The sequence below is a fragment of the Telmatherina bonti genome (assembly GCF_933228915.1).
Source record: "Telmatherina bonti genome assembly, chromosome: 4".
NCBI classification, from domain to species: Eukaryota; Metazoa; Chordata; class Actinopteri; order Atheriniformes; family Telmatherinidae; genus Telmatherina; species Telmatherina bonti.
In genome coordinates this window covers 26461887-26484271 of record NC_136622.1, presented here as the reverse complement: position 1 = coordinate 26484271, position 22385 = coordinate 26461887, and the positions used below count along the sequence as shown (strand labels likewise).

At 38.9% G+C, this 22385-nt stretch overlaps 1 protein-coding gene across 1 annotated transcript in view; it reads right to left on the bottom strand.

Moving 5' to 3' along the window:
* LOC306754509 (metabotropic glutamate receptor 7-like) overlaps window positions 1–22092 on the bottom strand; it is a gene marked incomplete at both ends in the record, with an annotated part of 61468 nt that extends 39376 nt beyond the window's left edge. Inside the window, one exon of the mRNA XM_079238528.1 lies at window positions 21589–22092. Within this exon, the coding sequence (XP_079094654.1) occupies window positions 21589–22092 (504 nt within the window). The remainder of the gene's footprint in view (window positions 1–21588) is intronic.
* Between the last annotated feature and the right edge of the window lie 293 nt (window positions 22093–22385).

The window sequence follows — 22385 nt, the reverse complement described above, 5'->3', positions numbered from 1 at the left end:
GTCGTTTTACTTTGTCCCAGGCTTGTGCTCTGCTGAAATGATTTCTTTTCCTTGTTCCTCAGGAATCCACCTCTCATCACAGCACAAACATTCAGCTTTTTGTTAAATGTTATTTCTTAGCACGATTCTGACCTCCAGGCATAGCAAAGGTGCTGAGAAAATGTTGATGATAACCTGCTGAAATTATGAGACAATGCAGTGCTGGCTTGCTGAACTGATTAGATCGTGCCTTATCTGCATTTCTCTCTCTGGAAATTAGTAATTAATCCCCCACAATACATGATTGTCAGAAACGAAGTTTAGCTTTACCACTTCTCTCACACAGACACAAGTGATTCGCATATCTAATACCAAAATAAGCTCTTGTTACATTATCATTAGTCAGACTGATAATGAAGAAATAATAAGCTTGACAAAGAGAAAATATATTTCATCAACATTTTACAATATTTTCTGGAAATAATAGGTTTAAGATTAATTGCTACTATCTGTAATGTACTTGTCTGGCATGCAAAACACACCATTTTGCACAAAGACATCGGTTATACAAAGACAGCTGGGCGTGAAGACGGCGTGGATGAATTAACACAGTCTGCATCAATGGCTGACCAACAATAAGCATTAACTAATCATGAGCTACTAAAGTCAGGCCAAGAGAGGACGATTAACACTGCCCCTTTCAGCATCGCAATTACCCAAAGCTGATGTCTGGCACCTGCCATCTACAGTGTAGATCAAAGTTAGGATTGCTGAGGGTAATCGCCCAGCTTGCGCTTGAATGTATCTATGCTGACAGAATCGATGGAGGGAAAACACAGGGGTCTGTTATAGGGGACACTGCCTTATTGATTTACCAGCACAAAGTGCTGTGGTCGCCCTGAATAAAAATCTGTTGGTGGAGTCTAAGGAAGGTTGAGGAAAAAGAAAAAAGGCAAGAGAAGGAAAGAGGTGGGGGAGGGCGGTAATCTGCTTACTGACATTAAATGAGAATTTCAACCTGGGTGTTAAAGAGAAGAGGTGACTAAGCGAGGTTGTGTAAAGGTTAGATACATTCGCGGTTTATGGGAATGCCAGGTGAAGTTAATTAGAGTGCCGTGGCCTTTTGGTTGGACTCTCATATTCAGCAGCCCACAAGCACCATGGCCAGCTCTAAATAAAGGTGTGAGACAGTAATGTTTGTACGTTATCTGTCCCGCTCTGCTAATGTGAAGGTGATGATTCTGATGAGCTGGGAGCAATTCTTGCAGATGCAGCAAGCTCTGCTCGGTTTGCCCACAGTGGAAATGAATGGTATTTGGAAAAAAAAAAAAAAAAAAAATCAACATATGGCACAGCACAACTCTCAGTCAGGGTGATGACAAGCATCTACCCTGACGCTCTAAAGGGGTGGGGAAGCTGAAAATATGAAAAGACATGCTGTTTCCACGCAAAAAAAAAGAGGAATATGACAGTCCATTAAAGACTTCCATGGTGCTTTTATATAGAAGACAGTGAAGTAAATATAATGGTGTCAAAGACTACAAAAAGTTGGACCCTGTCTCCGTTTTTTTATTTATTAATCCAATAGAAACCCTGAGAAACATGAGTCCAAATGAGCTGTGAGTGGCAGGGCTGAAACGTTTCCCATGAAAGGCTTTGATTGGAATGAAGGCAGCCTGGCAGTTCTTCTTGCAAGAATCCCTGTGCCTCTATTTGCTGCATGATTAGCTTCTAAGTATATCTTGACATCAGTCAGCTCCACTCGGCCGTTTGCAACAACTCTCCACGGCGACGGCGGAAATGACAGCGTGCTCTGACAGATACAATATAACCCCATGCCGTCTGAGGCAGAATGCCAATGCACAGATTGTACACAAGACGTACACACATTCACACTGCATGCATAACCCTACAAACTGACCAAGTAGCCATTTTGAAAGCAATTTTACACACCCAACACATAACAGAATAAATATTTGCCTCTGGAAAAAAACTTTCAGAAGATTTATTTGTAGCTCCAGTGCCTGGCCTTGTAAAATACCTGCAGTCAATAAAATTCTATGAAAGAAAAAAAATAATACTATGCTATAAACAGGCCCATAAAGAGATTGAGCAGCTATCAAGTTTTACATCTTTCCTGCTAAATCAAGGTTCAACAGCTCTGTTGCATGGCGGGGATCAGACAGACGTGGCTTTGTATCCAGACAGCAGTGCCATTTGTTAGCAGGGCAGAGGTAATGACTGTGTCCATACACGCAACCTCAGGCAGGGCTTTGGTAATCTCTCTTTACCAGAGCGTGGCACTGCCAACTCAGCCGAGGAGGCAGGGAGGAAAGGCGGGGGAAAGTTACAGCTTCCCCTCCCTCTCTCTGTCACTCCCCCCCCCCCCTCTTCCTACCCATCTGCATCTCTTATTCTCACTCAAATGCTCCTTTTGTCAAAGCTGCGTTTCATCAGTGCTCCGTCACACAACCTGTGATTTTCAGCCCCGCTCCCTTGTGCTCTGCCCCTCCATGTCTTTCTGCTGAAAGAACCTCTTCCTCCTGTGTGCCTCTCCTTCCCTGTCATCAGTCTGCGTGGAGACTGATGACAGGGACTGATGACACAGATGATCAGCAGACACTTCCTGCCCAGAGTGGACCTCAGGCTGCCAGTTTTATCCCAAGCCGAGACAATCTGCCCTCAGTTGTTTTCTGAGTTTTCCCCTTCTAACTTTTGATATCCTTTGTCTTATCTCTGTTTTTCTCCATAATTGATATTTTAACCTTTGTTATAAAATAAAATAAAATAAAATAAAAGAAAGGCACTTTGGGTTAGCTAACAGATCTCTACAACAGTCATAGCTAGTCCAAATTAATATTTTTGAGGAATATTTTGAATGATTTTTATTACAATAACCACCTGTTTGTAAAAAAAAAAAAAAAAAAAAAAAAGAAAAAAAAAGAACAGTAATTTAAAAAAAAAAAAAATCATTCATTCATTCATTTTCTGAACCGCTTATCCCAATTTAGGGTTGCGGGGAAGCTGGAGCCTATCCCAGCTGGCTTTGGGTGACAGGCAGGGTATACCCTGGACAGCTCGCCAGTCCATCGCAGGGCAATAATAATAATAATAATAATAATAACAATAATAATAATAATAATAATAATAATAATAATAATAATAATAATAATAATAATAATTTCCAGCCACTACAAGTCCATTTACCATTTCCATCCACCTGTTAGTAAGAAAACATTAATTGGAATTATTAAATGTAACAACTTATAAAATACATATAAAAATTTAATCTAATATTGTTTAATTATTACATTTAATGTAGATCAAACCGATTGCATCAGAAAAGCAACAGACACAGCCAAAGTTTTCTAATCTATATGAACAACAAAGCAAAAAATGGTGATCAAAGTGTGAAGCAAGGGAAAAATAGGGCAGCACTCTGGATGTACCATGCAACCTGGATGTGTAAGTTATTTTTATAATAAGAACTCAACTGAATGTTATCTTAAAAGGTTTTTTTTATATAGACAAACAGTAAAATAACCACACACAACACCAAAACCTTTTTAAAACATCTCAAAAGAAAACATCAAAGAACTAGCTAAACCAAAAGTTTATATTTGCAGGCAGCAATCGTGGCTCACACAGAATGTCATTTTTCTTGACAAGAATAATAGTGCCAGATTTTAAACTGTTATTTAACTTGTTCCTATTACGGGGAGCTGTATTGCTACCTGGGCAGGTGACATATATGTGAAATGCATCACTGGTTAATCAGATGTTTGGCCCAGTAGGCAAAGGGTTCAGACTAATGTTGAAGGAGCTAAGTCTATACAAAGCAACTGTGATTGCTTGGCCCGGAAGTAAGTTGACGAGCCGCTTTTCTGTGCACGGTCTATCTTTAATCTAGAACTGATTTTTATGTCATTGTAGATTCAGTCATCTTCATTCTTGTTACATAATCTTAGTGGCAAACCAAACAGTATCAACCTGCATCCTTCAAAGCCCTTTGCCCTTCCGGGCCAAACATTCCCATTGTATACAATATATACCCCCCCCCCCCCCCCCCCCCCCCGCCCAGTTAGCAATACAGCGTCCCATAACATCAACAAGTTGAATAACACAAACATGATGCAGATTATAAATGTTAGATTTTCTCTAAGACACTGTTATAAGACATTACATGCCCTACAAACTCAGTAATTATTCATTTAGATATCCATCAGATAATGGACATAGATTACATTGATTTTGCTCTCAGTGCCACATTTGCACAAATCTTTTTGTTTCAGGTCTTAACTGCTTCACATGCATCAATTCACAGCTACTGTCTGTTATCTAAACAGACAGATGCCCAATAATAGGTTTTAAATCAACTAAAAGATAAAAATGTGCCAAGTAAAGGTGAGAGGAACTAAAATAATTATGTTATTCTCTTTGAATTATTTTCCACATTGATCAGTTGTTTATTTTGAAGGATTGACTTCTGCCACTTTAAGTCTGAGGCGAAATGAAGGTTATGATTAAGGATGACCATCCTCATTGATTGGACATGTCTGTTATGCATTTAGCCACAACCAGAATGTTTCTCTTTGTTTTTCAGAAGTTTTATAAGACAGGCTTGAATAAATGAGCTGGAAAGAAAAAGATGGACTTCAACTTCCACCATTTATGATGTTAGATACTGTACTTAGTCTGAGTGCAGAAGTAAAAATTTGAGGATTTAAGCATTTAAAGATGCAAATCATAACGTCGCTCAAATTGTTTGCTTTAATTCTTTACATTATATTGTAAAGTCCAACAAACAATTCTTAGAAATAAAAAAAAAAACAATTGCCATAAAAAATAAGTGAAGGAAAAAAAAAAAGAAATTGGATAATTCAGATGACACATTGTCACATTTGAAATGATCTTGGTTTATATGTATTCAAAAAAATAAATTTTACAAATAATTACTTTTGTAAATCATTGTCATGAACACAACTAAAACCACCACTTAATCTGACATTAGTAAAGGTATATGTGTATCAGAATTTACATCAACGAGGAATAATTTCAAGAGGTTGTAAAAATGTCCCATTTACTGATCAAAATAAAAGATTTACATGTGTGAATTTATTAGGATCTGTTGACTGTCATTTAGCACAGTTCAATAGCTGCTGTTACAGCAAAACACATTAGCAGAAAACTCAGTTTTCCCTTCATTTTGATTAAATAATATTTTTCATGGAACATTACCTCTAATTCGACATCAAGAGCATTTAGAAATATTTGATCCATATTTCTTTCTTTCTTTCTTTCTTTCTTTCTTTCTTTCTTTCTTTCTTTCTTTCTCAAGCAAATTGTATTGATCATATTTTTTATAAGTGGTGAATGAACAGATGAAGAACAAACATAATCACTTCCAGGCTCCTGATTCTGGTATGAAAGAAACATTTATTTGCCAGTGATTTAACACAAGCTGAAGTTTTGTTTCCTCCAGATTGTGTTCCAAAAAACACAACTAAGTAAAGAAATAAAATAGATGTGTTTGATAGCAGAGGCTGTTTTCTTTTAAGCCCCCACTGAGCTCTTATTTCCTTCACAAGTCTTGCTCATTGTCTGGGCATCATATCCTGCCACAACCTTCCCTGCACAGTGTTGGACCATTCTGGATGTGTATTGTTGAAGCACATTTTTCGCTAGCGCAGTCACAAACACCAGTCCTTTGGAGTTGCCCACACTACTGGACCAGCTTGGTATTACGTGACAAAAAGTTAGGCTTTTATAATCCTTTATCTAACACGACCTTCCACTGTCTCCTTCTCTACACCCACTTCTCTTTTTCCCAGTCGATTCCCCCCACTCTCCGTCCCTCCCGCTCACTCCGTGCCAGTCCCCTGGGCCGCTCCAGTACTCCGTGCCGGGCCTGTAAGCTCTTGCATGGCTGCCCTGCCAGAGTATATTTTAAGACAACCAGCATGTTTCTCCATGGGTATAGAGGCTAGGTATGACTCACAAATCAGATATTTGACCAGGAGAGCCACACAGTAGAGTAAAGCTAAGGCGTGGGAGGAAAGTGTGGAAAGCAAACAAAGGAAACCTGACCGACCTCCATCTTTCCATCTGGTAAACAGACTGCTATTTCAACTATATTGGTATTTAAAACCGTTTCCCAAAACCAAACAGCTCTAATCTGTATTGAGGAGAAGCTCAACATATATGCAGGGCTGTGTAAAGGTATAGTGCTGACGTTAGAAAAACATTTCACAAATGGAAGCTGCTGCCTCAAGGATCTCACTTTCAAAGCTGGCATGACAGCCTGGCTTTTTCTGGTGACACTCAGAGTTATTTGGTACAGACACAGTACCTCTGGAGTCATTTTGTAAAGATTTTTTGACTTAGGCTTCACACAAAGCCAAGCTCTGTAGAGAACAACGCGTTTCAGTGGAGCAGCTTTGATCGTCACAGCTGTGCCGTCCACTCTTTTCAGGTGTGAATAAAACATAGCCCGAATGTTTATGACGGAGCATTATAAAATAGGTTCCTTTAAATCCACAAGATCTCGCATTACAGATGGCTGTATTGATTTTTCCTGACTGCAAAGTGCAGTAGACTCGGCTCTGTTTTCTCTGATCTATTCTTTTTTTTTTTTTTTTTTTTTTTTCTCTGATCTATTCTTTATAGCTTGCATGATGGCTGTTTTTTTCATTTTCAAATCCCGTTTTGGAAAAAAAAATTGAGATGTTGATAAAAAACAATGTAGAAATTTTCACCCTATTTTGCCCATTCTGCCCTTTCATTTTATTTCCTTTATGACAAACAAATGTCCGTGATGGGGAATAGTCAGCGTGCAACATATTTACATGCTTTGCCTCACTGCTCTGTCCAGTCCTAATATGGCTCTGATGTATTCTTCATATAAGAAGTGAGCATAGGTGCATGTTTTTACCACCTCCACCTGGAGCATGCTGTGTTTGACACATTCATTGTCAGACGTGCACCTGCAACAGTCTGACCTGCATCCCAATGACTCTGACTCTGAATCTTCCGTGCCTCCCCTCTCTTCAGACTCAAAAGAACATTATCGCCGGGCCCATTTCTCTCCTAATAGTGCAGACAATGAGGGTGAGCCTCCTCGATTTTATCTTTCCTGTCCGCTCGTCACAAAGAATTCTTTAGTAGAGTCATGTAATTATGGACTGATCACAGCAGTTGGAAATATCACAGATCTCATATTCCTTCTGTTGGTGTATCCAAGCCTCTACTTCATGCCATGCACTGGAGACATACAGTATGCGCTGGATAGGAATGATAGCAGAGCATTTTAATAAGCAGCTGTCTGCCTGCTTGGTATTGCATGCAGTGGTGCCTGAATCTGTAACAGAGCCGGTGTTATTTTATCTCATCTGCAACACCTGCACTTTTAACATGAACCACACGAAAGCAACAGTCAGGCTTTATGTATCATTTTCAGAGGAACAACAAACTGGAGAGAAAATGTGCAGAGGAGTGTACTTTCACATGTCTGTTTGTTTAAAACAGACTAAATCGATGCTCCTTTTTTTTTATTGATTATACAGTGGATTGCGGTAACTGCAGTCCTTTTCATAGAAAGTGTGGCAATGAACATTTGCAGTAGTAATTTGTAGTGCAATGTATGCAGAGTGAGTAAATATAGAGAATTAAACTGTAGAATTATGTCACTGATCATGTTTTATTTGTGAATATTGTTAAAATGACCTACAAAAGGAACAGTGGAAATGTGAAATGCAGTAAATGTAGTGATGACAACATAGACCAAACAATCAAAACATGATATGCGATTTTGAAATAAAAGTAATTCTCAAGACAAGTACGAGGTTTTTTTTTTTTTTTAAAGTGCTCAGCGAGAGTATTTTACAGTCAGGTGAGGGGCTTTATTTCTCTTGATACCGACATGCAGGAGGACCTACCATCCTTGCTTTATGAACAACTTTCACCTTCTTTCTGATGACTGACAGCATCTTCCTCAATAACATTTATCATACATCACATGCGCAATTATGTTAGTCAAAGTACAGCGCCTGGAAAGATTGGTTCTGGTCAATAAAATGAAGTCCTTTTCTCCGCAGCAGTCTGTAGGTCCCAGTGGCAAAACCCCACTCACCTTTTCTGTTCTGTCTGGAGAGGAGGACAATCAGAACCGCCTGAGGATCTCGAGTTGCATGCGACTTATGGGAAAATAAAGGTTCTGCTGAGAGTCAAACCTCAATTCTATGCTGTCAACGTGACTGGGCTGACAATAACAGATTGCCTTTAAATCTTATGAGGCAGTGATTTTATGCTAAAGGTTAAGGATGTAAAATTCTCAGAGCTGCATTTTTAATGATTTTGCTTACTATAGCAAAAAGTAGATTTTTTTTTAGGCTGGCTTCACACCAGGAGTGTGGCATGAGCTTTGCTGACCTGCTACGGAGAAACTGCATGTTTGTATTCGCACCGTCATTACATATGCAGCATTTCTGCAGCGCAGCAACTTTCTTACTATCATTTTTAGCACATTTATAATAATAGGCATAAATAAATAGAACTTTGTGGGATTCATACTTGATATGACTTGAAACATAAAGAAATAAAAGTTGTTCAGATGTTACTTTCAAATATTCTCAATCAGTTTCCAAAATGAACTGAAAGTCATTACTTTTTATTACCAATAATAACTCATTGTGATCAAAATGATGACTAATTAACATTTTCACACCTTATTTTGCGCTATTTTGCTTTGCTTTGGCAAAAATAGGCACCACATAGAATCTTTGAAAGCATCCCAGTGCCAGCACACCTCACGCTGCACGTGACAGATGAGCCACCACTTGGAGAAGCTGTGGATGCTCTAATATGTTAACACTGGAGTCTGAATGAAGTGCAGGCCTACAGATGGCACCCCAGGCTGGCTGACAAAAAGTATAACAGAAAAGCTCCGATTAAAACACACTCAGAGTGAGTGTGACGCTATTTCACCACAATATCCCCATACATCAAACAACTTTATTTTTGTACACAAAACTTTTTAAAAAGAATGTATGAAGATGAATATATAAATGAATAAATTATAAGTATATAAATATATAAATTATGACAGATATTGCAGTAATATTGCAAAAACAGTTGAAAAAGGAGTAAACATCTAATCTTGGGCAGAAAGTGATGAAGAAAGGCTGTTAAAATAAAACTGAAAACACTTTGGGTAAAGCTCATTAAACAAATGAAGCAAGCTTCTATGCCTTGATGATACTTTGTCCACCTGTGACCTGGACACTCCTGAGCTCCCTGTTCTGCTCTGTGTTGCAGGTGTAGTGCATCACCGAGGGCATGTGACCTTGTGGCCTTGTCAGACACATACTGGCACCACAGCACAGCCAGAACAATGAACAATTGCCCGTTCAGTGAGCACAAGAAGCATTTTCCAGGACTGCACTGAACAACCTGCCAACTCTGGAGGAACTGGACACAGTCGTTCAGACACAGCAATTCTGTATAAACAGACTCCCATTCTAACTCAGATTATGATTCATAAAGGCAAGCATCTTGACTAATGGACCAAGAAAATTTATGTAGAATGTGTTTGTGGCATGCGCCTTTCATATAACTTCCTCTCGCCGAGAGACAAAGAGTAGGAAGGCTGACATGCAGCTCAGAGCCAGAATCAAAGATGTGGAACTGACGCCAGATCAGACAATTACCCCCAGACAAGTTAACCAGCCGAAGCAGGAGGGAACCCAGTCAAGAACAATGGGACTGTCACACATCACTACTAAAGGCTTATCTTTATTTTCAACAACACAAACATGCATCTTTTGCAAAACAACTCATGTGAATCTCAACTCCGCTAATGACACAATCTGTCAAATGAGCTAAACAATTTGAACGCAACGCTGTCAGCATTTCAATGATATGAAAACAAGACTCTAAAATATGTTTGCTCATTAATTATCGGAAAAGCAATATACAGGACATATAATATGTTGATCTACTTTCCTCAGAGTATAGATGTAAATTAAACTAAAAAAGAAAACTTATATAAGGAATTTGTTTTTGCATCTTGAAATGTTAATTTAAAATTCCCGTTTTAAAATGTGGATGGTTCACAAATCAGAAATTTCCCTAAGTTTGACTTGCTAAAGATTAATCTGTGAGCGCAGACATAAAGAAAGCAAGTGTTGTGTGAATGGCATATATTTCAGTCAAAATGTAAACATTATAGACTGAATGGAAGAAAAAAAAAAAAAAGCTACGCCTCAGTGGTAAACTTAGCCGCACATATTTATGACCGACAGAGAGTGTTTGTAAGTGCCTTCTGTTTGCTTTTTCATTTATTCTTTCAGATTTGTTTATTAGAAATCATTTTATATCACAACCTCACAGCGGACTAACTCTTCAAATAAAATGATGTGTAGTGCTTCAAGTTGTGCACACAAAGTGGAAAACTGCTCGCGCACCGAAAGCAAGGAATCTGCACCATCCTGAAACATACAAACACAGACACACATATGTGTTTTTTTCCCATTTAGAAAGACATCACATTGATTTATGTGAGTTCCTCTGAGACATACCCAAACCTCAGCCATAATCACATCTCTAAGCTCACATCTAAGATTACAGAAACTTTTGTTTATTATCTGTCAAATACCGACAGAAACCCTGGCCTTCATCTAGTCCTCACAGAAACCTTAACCAAAAATAAATCTAGTGGTTAACCTTGTGCAGAGCCACATATCTGTCTCCAGTGCCCCCAGAGAGTGATTCATTCAAACTAATACAAATACACCCATGAATTTATTGATCATGTGTTGACTTCCCCAACAAAACCTCCAAATTAATCAGCAAGACAGATCATGGATAAGTGTCCTTTAAAACACACAAAAGCAACAATCTACAGGGGGGCGCCATCATTTAAAAATGAAAAAGAAAGAAAATTAGAATAGTATTTTCAGTTCATACAGTGACTAAAGCTAATAGAAAGTTGAGCGTGACATGAAACACATTTTACGAGATGAGTTCAAATGAGTACTTTCATTTTCTGGAGGATAATATGATCTTCAACTGTTACTACTACTCGCCAAACCTCATTCACGATTTAACCCTAAAATTTAACAAATAAGAGGGCAATCTTCTTAATGCAAATCATGGAAAAGCTTCCAACCTCTATGAAAGCACTTATAACAAAAACCTTAATATAAAATATAGGCTTTAACAAAGAAGCTCTGAGCAACAGCTAAAGCTAAACTTAAAAAAATTATGCAATCATAATCTCCATGTTAATTGTTAGGATGATTTTGGCTATAAAAAATAATTTGCAGGTTGACATAAAATTTCATTGAAATGTTTGGTTGACACTACATGACAGCTCCTTGCATAATCCGTTGATAAGCAACCTGCTATTGATCCTCTTGGCCTCACACACAAGTCCTTTGGTACTGAAAAGGCAGTTAAAAAACAATTTATTCAGTCATCAATAGCTCCTGGACAGTTGTCAGTGGTACTTTATGCAACTTTATTCGAAGGAACAGAGCTCCTCTAATTTGAAAAATGTCAATGGTAACCAAGGCCTTCCCTTAAATCAATGTAACACTCACATGCAGGCATTTTAGAGAGCACTTGAAATCCCACGGGATTTGCATCTGAGCACAGTAATCCTGTCAACTGATTTTTTATGTATGTTCCGGCTGCTGAGGCCCGGTATACTTTTCAAGCAGCACACAAATACATTCACACTGCTGCATAATCAGCAACGATGAGACCAAGAGGGGGGAAAAAGAAAGAAAAAAAACACTCTCTAAACATGATCTCAAGGGAAATATACGCAAAATGAAATAGAAGCTAAATAAACGAAAGTTCTGCTTTTTTTTATTTTCAAATGCAAAATCAACAGGTATTTTAGCTAAACTACTCGAGGCCTATGTAGCACTCAAATCATTTAGTCTCCCTGCAAAGGTCCATGTGCTGCCTGATATAATGGTTATATATTACTGCATCTTGTTTGAAAAGGTTCTGATTTACCCCAAAGCCCTGCTGCAATAACACATCTGAAGGACAAGGCACGAGTCCCAGTGGCCTTTTATTATGTATTATGTGAGATGGCGCACATTGGACCTCAACACCTCTGAGCTGAAAAGATAGACACTTACACACAGGGACAAAGACACATAAAAACAGGAGGTGTAGCTATTTTTTGGCATTTATATTTTGGTAACATTTATTTATTAGATTTCTTTTTTTTTTTTTTTTAATTTAATTTGATTTTCTAAGTTTTGAGACGAGCAGAGTTAATGAAAGAAATTATTGACATGCTGCTTTTCACAATACCAGTGCTGCATGAATGTAATTTTGAGCAATCCTTAATTTGATTTTGTAACATTTCAAAGTGAACAAATATTTAATTAAGAATATTTTCTTCTCATCAATTATAATCCAATAAAATATTGAAAAGATCTGCTTCTTTTCCACCAGAACCAGTGAAAAAACATGCTTATTTAACTACAAATAAATTTGCAATGGTAGCTGTTGTAATGATATAGTCATGTAATTAATATCTTATACACAAAAAAATGTAAAAAAAATGTAATCCAAACATTTTAAATGTATTCTTTATTATTATATCTTATTTGAAAAAATCTAGTAGAGTCCTTGCAATCGTGAGCACCAGGAGTTGCTATATTTACACAGCTCAATATCATCAGAGGGATGTGAGACAATATATAATAAACACGAGCAAGCAGAAGGACCTTTGTGTATTCTCTACCCTCTCTTGCAGCTCTTGTTGCCATGTGTCATGTCTCTGTCTTATTTCTTGCTGCACTTCAGCTGCATGCCCACATTAGAGCCCTCACATGGCCTGCAGTCGAAGCAGAGCCTCGTGCCATCAACCTCCAGGGGCAGGAAGACAACCATGTGAGCAGTGCACTTTCTTTTCCTTTAGAGCCTAAAACATGTTGTACAGTGAATATAATATAAAATTTTAAGTGTATTACTGCGTCAGCCTCTCTGAAGAAATGTAGCTGTAATGGAGAGATGCTGCCATGGTCTAGACAACCTTGAAATTTTTTGTGTGGACTTTTTTAGTCCCAGGAGGCGGAATCGTAATGTCTTTCACATCCTGTGATATTTCTTTTTGGGAGAGATTTTTGGTGAAATGTTTAACCCTTTATAGGGCACTCAATGACATACACTGAAGTTTGAATTTTTTACCTAAAATTGTCCTTTTAGTATGTATCAAGACTTACATTCTATTGTTACATTAACAAAAAAAAAATTGTTTCATGCTGAAAATGAAAGAAAATGAAGTGTCCCATAAAGGGTTAAAAAAATTACACTGGGTAGAAAGGCCTGGGGATGGGTTCAAGCATTCATCCCTGTAGGGTTAGCATGCCATTACTTTAGTGATCAGTTATCAGTGATTGTGATATGAAAAGGTGGTCAAATGTTTACCTTTAAGCAGTGCTTCCTTTCTTTTCTGTTTTACAAAACATACAGGACCGAGGATGTCGCCTTTATCCTCAGCTCTAATCTGGCTTTGATGCCAACTACACAATGTGTGTATGTTAACTTTGCCCTGATGTTTGCGTTTAATTCAAAACCCTCAGGTACAGGAAATGTGTCTCTTGTTATGTTGGGTTTTTTATTTTTATTTTTATTATTATTGTTTTATTGTTGTTGTTTTTCAGAAATGTGAAGATGGTAAGATAGAAAAACTGTGTTAGCATATGAAGGTGATGGTAATTAGCTTCAGTCACTGGGTTTCATGTTTAGCCACAAGCTCTGTTGATATAAAATGTATTAATTCAATTTGTTGGAATAAATAATATGTTCCTCATATCCTGGCTTCATGAGAAATATCCAAGACAACAATCAGACCCTCACAAATTGCATGATTAAAAAAAATAAACAAAGAAAATTAAATCGTAATAGCCATTTACTCTTTTGACTTGAGGAGACTTTCCTACAAGCCATTTAATTTTCACTTGAGTGTTGTTTCTCCAAAGTGTGATAACTTGAAGTTGAGAAAATAATTATTTATACTCGTCACAACTTTTGTTGGTCTTTGATGGAAGATACTGACAAACACATGAAGTAACATAGCTGCATATCTGTTCAGTCTTGTTGGCATGGAGATCGTGTTGTCACTAGTGTTGGAAGGGGATGTTGCTTATTCCACAGAAGCGCCATCTTTTCAAGTTATATTTCATTGTTGAAAAGACCAATCACGCTTTCCAGCAAAATATAGACATGCATGTGGAAAAATCTTATGGTGACTTTTTATCCACTACTTTACCTCCTGAATGTCTGACTTCCCCCCTTGATTTTTTTTAATTAAAGGTTTTCACACTTAAATCTGAGAAGCTATTTCCCTTGTTTCCTAATGTTTTTTTTTTCTTTAATTTTTTTTCCATGTCTTGAAGGGGAACACTTCCTGACAAGTAAATCTACAGTATTAGTCCTAAGTGCAGTATCATTTCTAAGGTGCCATGTGAATTCAGTTTGATGAGGAAAGTATTCACAGAGCAATAAAATAACAGAACAAAGCACAGAAGAGAAAGCATAGCACAATGCAACCTCTCCAAGCTGCAGGAATCTTTTCAGTCAGCACTGAAAGCAATCTTCAACAAATTTAAATGAGTATGTGAGGAACTGTGAGATAAGTGCCTTGTTAAAAATGGATTGTATCTAAAAGTCTTAATTTTTACTGATTTTTTACAGATATTCTGCACTCACATGAAGACGTAAACAACTGATAGTTTCTAAATCATGCTACTGAATGTTGCGCGGACCATAATGTCATGGCCTAAATGACAATGGACCCTTGTAATGCTTTTCTCCCCACAATGGATAGTTTTCTGCAGAACCATCAGCAAAAAAAAAGTTTTCATTTCAGAAGAATGAGTGAGAGTCTGACCAGGCCCCAGCAGAGACCTCCTCATGCCTCTCCGCTCATCCCCGTAAGAGGATCAGACATAATGGGGTTTTTTTCCTTCCATAACTCCTTCTGCTCTGCAGATACACTGCACAAAACTCCCAACAAAGTCTAAGACTGCTATTCTTGTCACATTTTACTGTCATTCCGACAAAAAGTTATAGCTTCTGTTGGCATGACCTCATTGTGAGAGGGGCTAAGCTTTTAAGCAGGTGTCCTCTTCCCCTTTCAAATGCTGTGAAATAAAATAAGGGTAATAAACTCACTGGGAGGATCAAGCAGCTGAAAAGGAGCTTTACAAATTTTCCACAAACTGATGTAAAAACAATAATAACTACTTGTTCACAATATATGGAATCACAGCACAACAAAGAAACTACTATACGTTAAAAAACAACTGGATAAGTATGGAATATAAATGTACTAGTTGTGTTTTATTTGAGAAATGCATTCGTGTAGAAGATATATATATATATATATATATATATATATATATATATATATATATATATATATATATATATATATATATATATATATATATATATATATATACCCACAGAAGTTGTTTAGTTTGTGTAGTTCATCCAGAATGGCACATCAATCCACGCTTTGGCGAGAGGGTTTCCTGTGTCTCGCAGCACATTGTTGAGTGCATGGGAGGAAATCCCAGGAGACGGGCCAGTATGCCAAAAGGTGTGGAAGGGGTTGCAGGAAGACAAAAACCCAGCCACAGGACTATCTGGTCCTTTGTGTGAGGAAGAACACTGCCAGAACCCATAAAATGACCTCTAGCAGGGCACCAATGTGCATGTTTATGTCCAGACTTCAGAAACAGACTCCATGACGATGGTATGAGGTTCCAATGTCCACTACTGGGACCTGCAGCCCAACTGGTATTTCTTGAGAACACCAGGATTGGCAGAATCACCATGTGCTCTTAAAAGATGAGCTCAGAGTCGCTCAGTTCCTGCTATGTAACTGATGTGAGAGAGTCTGGCGAAAGTGGAGAATGTTCTGCTGCCTACAACATCCTCCTGCATGATTGGTTTGGCAGCAGGTGAGTAAACGTCTGAGCAGGTATGGCACTAAGACCTCCATGAGCTGTCCAGATGTACTCTGGCTGCTATTTGGTACCAAGATGAGATCCTCACACCTATTGTTAGACCGCATGCTGCAGTGAGACCTGGATTCCTTTTGATGCACAAATACAACCAGGTGGATGGAACCAGACATCCACAACCACCACTTTGCACCACCGACTGACCAAGGGTTGACTGATGCCCTGATCCAGGCCTGGGAGGAGATCCTTCTGTCGTCTCATCAAGTGTGTGATGTTGTAGGGAGTGCATACGGGTATGTGAACGCCATACACTACTAAACCTCATTTTGAAGTGTCTTGAGGTTTTATTCCAGATAAGTTGAGTTAGCCTGTAATCTGATTTTTGTATTTTTATTTTCAACATGATTATTAATAAAGGCCTCCATAATTTTGATTTTCATTGATCATTTTTATGTTATATTCTTCTCAACACATTCCACCACGCACTGAATCAGGATCTTCAGCTAGACTATTTCATTCATCCAATCTAAGATGTGGCATTTAAGTGTATCCTTTATTATCTTGAGTAGTGTATAAAAACAACCCGCTGTCACAATATTCTCACAATCATACATAAACACCAGGTTTGATCAGGATTGAACCTCATCTGATATGACACCGTATCAGAGAAACTCTAATTCAAACATAAAATCCATGCTTAGGTGTGCCTCATCAGCTGTCCAAACAGCTCATTTCAGGTGAACGCCCTCACCTGCATCATCATTCACTCACCAACATCTCACTAACAAAGCTGAGATACATTTGCTTCCAGACATTAATCGATCTTGCTTTGCTAACTTCTTCCAGAGTTCAATGTGTTTGAACTTTGGCCCGGGAAATAGCAATACTCACCAATATCCAGCCAATTTGAAAGTGCAGGTGGGATTGACCTGTCCTTAAGTAAGTATTGATTGTGTATCCCTGCTTGTATAAGTGCGTGCTTGAAGAAAACAAGCAATTTAAGGAGGTTCATGCTGTGTGGCTGGCCATGACTGCAAGAGTGGGGGAACAGAAAATGTGACCTCAGAGAAAAGTGACAAAGAAAACAAGGTGAAGACTGCTATTCTTAGTCTTTGTGACGTGTGGCTGCAGCTTGTGTTTGCACCATATTACTTCCTCTACAACACACGTTTCGCTCCAACATGAGTAAACTTAACCTTGCCAAAACCTGGATTGCTCTGGCCAAAAGTCAACATATGTTTAAAAGGTTGAAGTAAAAAACAGCAGGAGACAATGTCCCATTGGAGAGAGTGACTGGACTAAAGAGGACGTCATCCAGAGTCCACAAGCTCCACAATTTTGTCAGCATTTGTATATGTTTTCCTGCTAGAAGCAGCGGGGAAAGCATTTTAAAACAGTTTTTTAAAAAATGCTCATTTACAATTTCATATCTTTTTTTATATACAAATTAAAAAAAATATTTTTATAAACAAAGATTTTTTATTTATAGCAGTTTATAACATAAACAGCTGGTAACCGTTCCCAACAGGCTTTCCTTCCTCTGCTGGATTTGTAACACAAAACAAGAACGTTATCATAAAACAGAATGTAATTGTTTCATCTTGACCATCTACTAAACTATAAAAGCCAAAATTGCAAATGAAAATGGATGTTAGTTTACAGCACAGCTCTGCACAGAGGTTCTTTCTTATGTTAATAACGCACAACTCTAAAGACCTGCTTGATAAGACTGGGCAGATTTGACAGGTTATTAAAGTCATCCATATCCAAGCACGTTTTTAATTTCTATCCATGGGGTTAATACCACTGAATTTTCACATGGGAACATTTTGAAATATCCAACATATCTCTGTTTGTTCTGGTATTTCACAGCTTATGTTGTAAGAAAGGTTCACCATCACACTTTCTTCCTTTATTCCGCAGTCACATGAGCACAGTTACAAGATAATAGAACCAATTTGTTCTTGTATTTAAGAGTATACATGGTATGTATGTATATATATATATATATATATATATATATATATATATATATATATATATATATATATATATATATATATATATATATATATATATACACATATATATATAGTTCCACATAGGAACTAATTTCCTTTCCTACCTAGAAAGTTATTATAAAGCTAAGGTCTCTGTGTCATTGTGAAAAGCAGCCAATTAGTGAGTGACAGAGAACAAAAGGCAAGAGCCAAAATCACTGGAGTGGTTCATTAACCATCCACAAGTCAGTGGTGTTTTCATTCCCCTAACACCAGTAATAAGGCAATCTTTGAATACATGAATGTGTATAGATGTGTGTGTATCTACTCTTATGCTACTTGACATATCAACTGTCTTTTTTTTACCCTATGACTGAATAGACTATACTGAGGATGAGACTAATTGACTTTGGCAACAGCATTTACACAACCAGACATATTTAACCTCTGCTATTTAGTGTCGCGGCCAAAGGTAGCAATGTATAACACACACAGAGAGACACAGAGGGTCTTTATATTCCTTTGGTGCCCATCTCTTCCTCTGTCAGCTGAAGAGATCACACCATTCCATCTCTTTCAAATCAGTCACAGTGACGATTCTGTGAAAAAAGAGAGCTGGCTGGAGCCTGACAGGGCTATGAGAGCGGAGGACATCAATGCTTCACTTAGACAGCTCTTCTGAGGGGGCACCTTCCCCAGACAGGAGGACAAGACTCAGTTCACCTGCATTCAATACAAAGTTTTGCCTCCGCCATCGGGAGAAAAGATGTGACAGAAAATTTAGACAGCACTCCCCGATCTAAATGTCATTTGGATAAAAATCAATTCCTTGATTCATTCAAGAGGCCACAACTTACAAGAAGGCCATGTTGTCTGTTTTTTTTCCTTTCTTTGCTCTGTTGTACTTCTTTTCTTTGTGCACAAGAGCACAGAAGGTCTGGATGATTTCTCAGAAGGTGCAAAACATCATAGATCCCGATACCAATTCAAAAGTTTGGCTGATTGATTTTGTTCATTGTGTGGTATTGTTGCTTCTCATTTCCAACACAGCATGAAAGGCACCGAAATAAAAACATCTTAGCAGCAAATCGGCCTCACCATGGCAACAGTATTGATCAACCCTCTTGGGTCCTCAGAAAAATCTATCCCTCATGTCAATTTCCCAGCATTAACAGTTCAGCAGCCACTCATGTCATGAATAGACAGGCATGATATTTGGAATCAGGCAATAAAATGTGCAATCATTATTTAGCTTCCCTGATGATTCATTTATCACAGGAGTGAGACACCAAATGACCTATTGATATTCGCTGAGAACAATACTAGAATTAGGCTAGGAGGGCATCTCAGGGAGAAGCCGCTGTCCTCAGGCTTCTAATGACTTAGATCCAAAGTCTATCGAGTCCCTCAATTATAATGCACATTCAGTGATTAAAAAAAATCAAATTGACTAAGACAAGTAATTAAATACTTTGGCCAGAGCTTTTTGTTGATGCAGGTTAGGTTTGATTTTCTTTTTCAAACATATCCAAGCGGGCATCCTCTTAAGCTTTTGATGCTTTTGTTTGAGAGGATTTTATAGCTTACGGACTGCAGGACTGCAGCTGACAACGATGTTAGATATTTGCATTTTCTGCTACACCAATCAAATTTTCAAAGACTAATGAGGATAAGTGGACTGGGATCTCTTGATTCTGGATTGATTATGCAGTATCATGTGGCTCCACATTTCATTTTGGATCCTTATCATCAATAATGTCATCACCGCTGGCACCGCTGGGAACAAATATGCTAAGGTTCAAAGGAAGCCTGAATTTTTCTTCTCTCAGGTGTGCAGATTTGAGCGTGGTGATTCAATCTAGCTTTCCAGCAACACTTTGGGGAAATGAGAGGAAATGCAGAGTGATGGATGACGCTCCATGACAACTGCTGTCACTCTACAGATTCCTCAAGCTTGATTACAACGCCTGAGCTTCAGCACCACATCGCGCATGAGCTACACCTACACTCTGACAGTTTGACACTTGCAGACGTGCAGGTCCAACTGGTGAGAGGAGGAAAGAGCGAAGAGAATTAGGGACTGAGCTTTCCTCCCTCAAATCCTCTAAAATTCACAAATGCACCCACGTTATTGTTGCACACAGCTTGCACAAAACAAAAATAGTCTTAGAGCTCTTGAAATCAGCAACAATATAATGAGTGCAGGGAGATGCTTCAAAGCATGACTGGGGGGATTTCACAAAGTTGGAATTATAAAAAAAAATTAAATGTTAACTAAGCCTTCAATGAGAGAACCAAAGCTAAAAGTTGTGGTGGGGACCATCAGTCTAACTGTCTGGCAAATGAAGCCACAAAACCCCGGAGGATTACGGTAAAACAGTTAATAAATAAATAAATAAATAAAAGTGTTGTTGTGTGTGTAAAAGTGCATGTGTGTGTGGGAAAAGGAAGCAAATGGAGTGGACTAAAAGATTGTTAAAGATCTTAGTCGCTGTTTAACAGATACTTATAAGCCAGGCCCTTGGTTTGTCTAATGGAACTGGGACAAAACACCACACAATAAGACTTTGAATTGCATTCTGCAACCACAAATCATTAGCACAAATGCTGCAGCTCTGATAGTCATACTCAGCCTCAACACTGCTGTCCCCCCACACCAGAAAAATGAGCAGAATTCTGCCCATTTGGGGAAAAAAAACAAAAACATCCATTTTGAGTAATTAGCTTTTTGCTATGGAGATGTGTTTTAAATAATTAATCTGCTGTATTTGGTGCCCTGCTGCTACTTCACATTCTACTGCAGCGCCAGCAGTAGGCCAACATCAGCTGAGTCTCAGGCAGCAGGAAGAGATATGGTCCCATGAACCCAAGCAAAGCCAGTCTTCAAATAAGTAGTTCAAATTCATTCTATTGACTTGCAGCCATCCAGTTCAATTAGACTGCAAAGAGGTTTGAAACAAGGTCGTTTTGTAGAGAGACCCCCTGTAGATAAAAAAAAAAAAAAAAACAAGCCCATTTAACCATAAGTCGAGGTTTTCAGGTTCACAATTTCTAAAACCCGCCAGCACTTTCAACATACAAGAGGCTTCCATAACCATGTACAATCACATGAAATAGGCCTGTTATTCTCAGGAGGGGGTTGTTGAGTTTGGGTGTGATTGTGTCAGGCTGTCAGTGCCCACTCATCCAGACTCCGGAGTGAGACTGGAACAGACGGGAGCTGTTCTTTCAGCACCACCGGGGACATGCAACAGCACACTCAGCTGTCGCAGCCACACAGTGTAGTGGATCGGAGAACCCCCCAAATCCACCTCACCTGCTGTCCCTGCCTCTGTCTAAAAGTGGACACATGTCAAAGGGAGAAACATTCGTGATAAATATCAAATCTGAGGCCATCAACTAAAAACAGCTAAAAAAAATTGTTGTTCACAAAGAAGAGTGCTTGGAGAAGCAGTTTGTTCACTTTTCTCTTCCTCCGCTTCTCTGTGGAAAGGAAAGAGTAGGAGCAGCACTTCCTCTGTCCCCCTAAAGCGCAGGATTATCAGAAAACTGTTCATGTTGCACGGAAAAAAAAATAGTGAGAGAAACACAAAAGCACACTCTGAAAGACTTGCCTGAAAGAGGCGTAGGATGTTGGCAACCATGATCGATACAGAACTCGCCGAGGCTCCGATGACTCCCACCACTTTTTCAGGCTTGACAAATACCGGTGGCTCCCCATTAGTGCACCTCACGTCGGAGGTGTCCTTCGTGATCAGGGCTTGCACGAAAGTCAGTGATTGCTCCAGAGCATATGTATCCCTCGAACAAGTGTCCAGCACCCGCGCGCCTAAGGTGATGTTCGGCAAGAGTTGCTCGTCTTGGTTAATTTGATCCAAAGCGTACATCATGGCCTCAAGCCGCTGGATGCCGTTCTCCTTTTTCAGATCTCCGCACGGCGTGCCGTCGATGCCTCTTGAGTGAACCGGGAAGAGTCCACCGAGTGTCAGGTGTCCCTGAGTCCGTATTGAATGGGGTGCATACGTCTCCTGGGGCAGTGTGAAATCTACCACGGTGCTCATGAGCCAAAACAGTCTCCATATAAAGCTCGGATTCGCGTACGCACCGGGACGAACCATGGTCAACTTTTAGTAAGAATAAAGCCCGCAATCCGCAAACAATTCAAGCAGAAAGGTTGAGAAGTTTGTTAAAACGAATCCATTCCTGTCACCACGGAGGAGATTCAACAAGCTGAGCTGAAGAAGCAAGACAGAGTAGAAGGCTCAAGCAAACTGCGCCCATCGTTGCGCAGCCAGGAGCGAGCGGCGCAGCTTGTTGAACAGTGAAGCCCCCAACGGTAATTCAGCTCCCACGGAAAGGGAGGCTACAGCCATTAGTTAGAGAATACCAGGGGAAAGAAGACGAACAACGC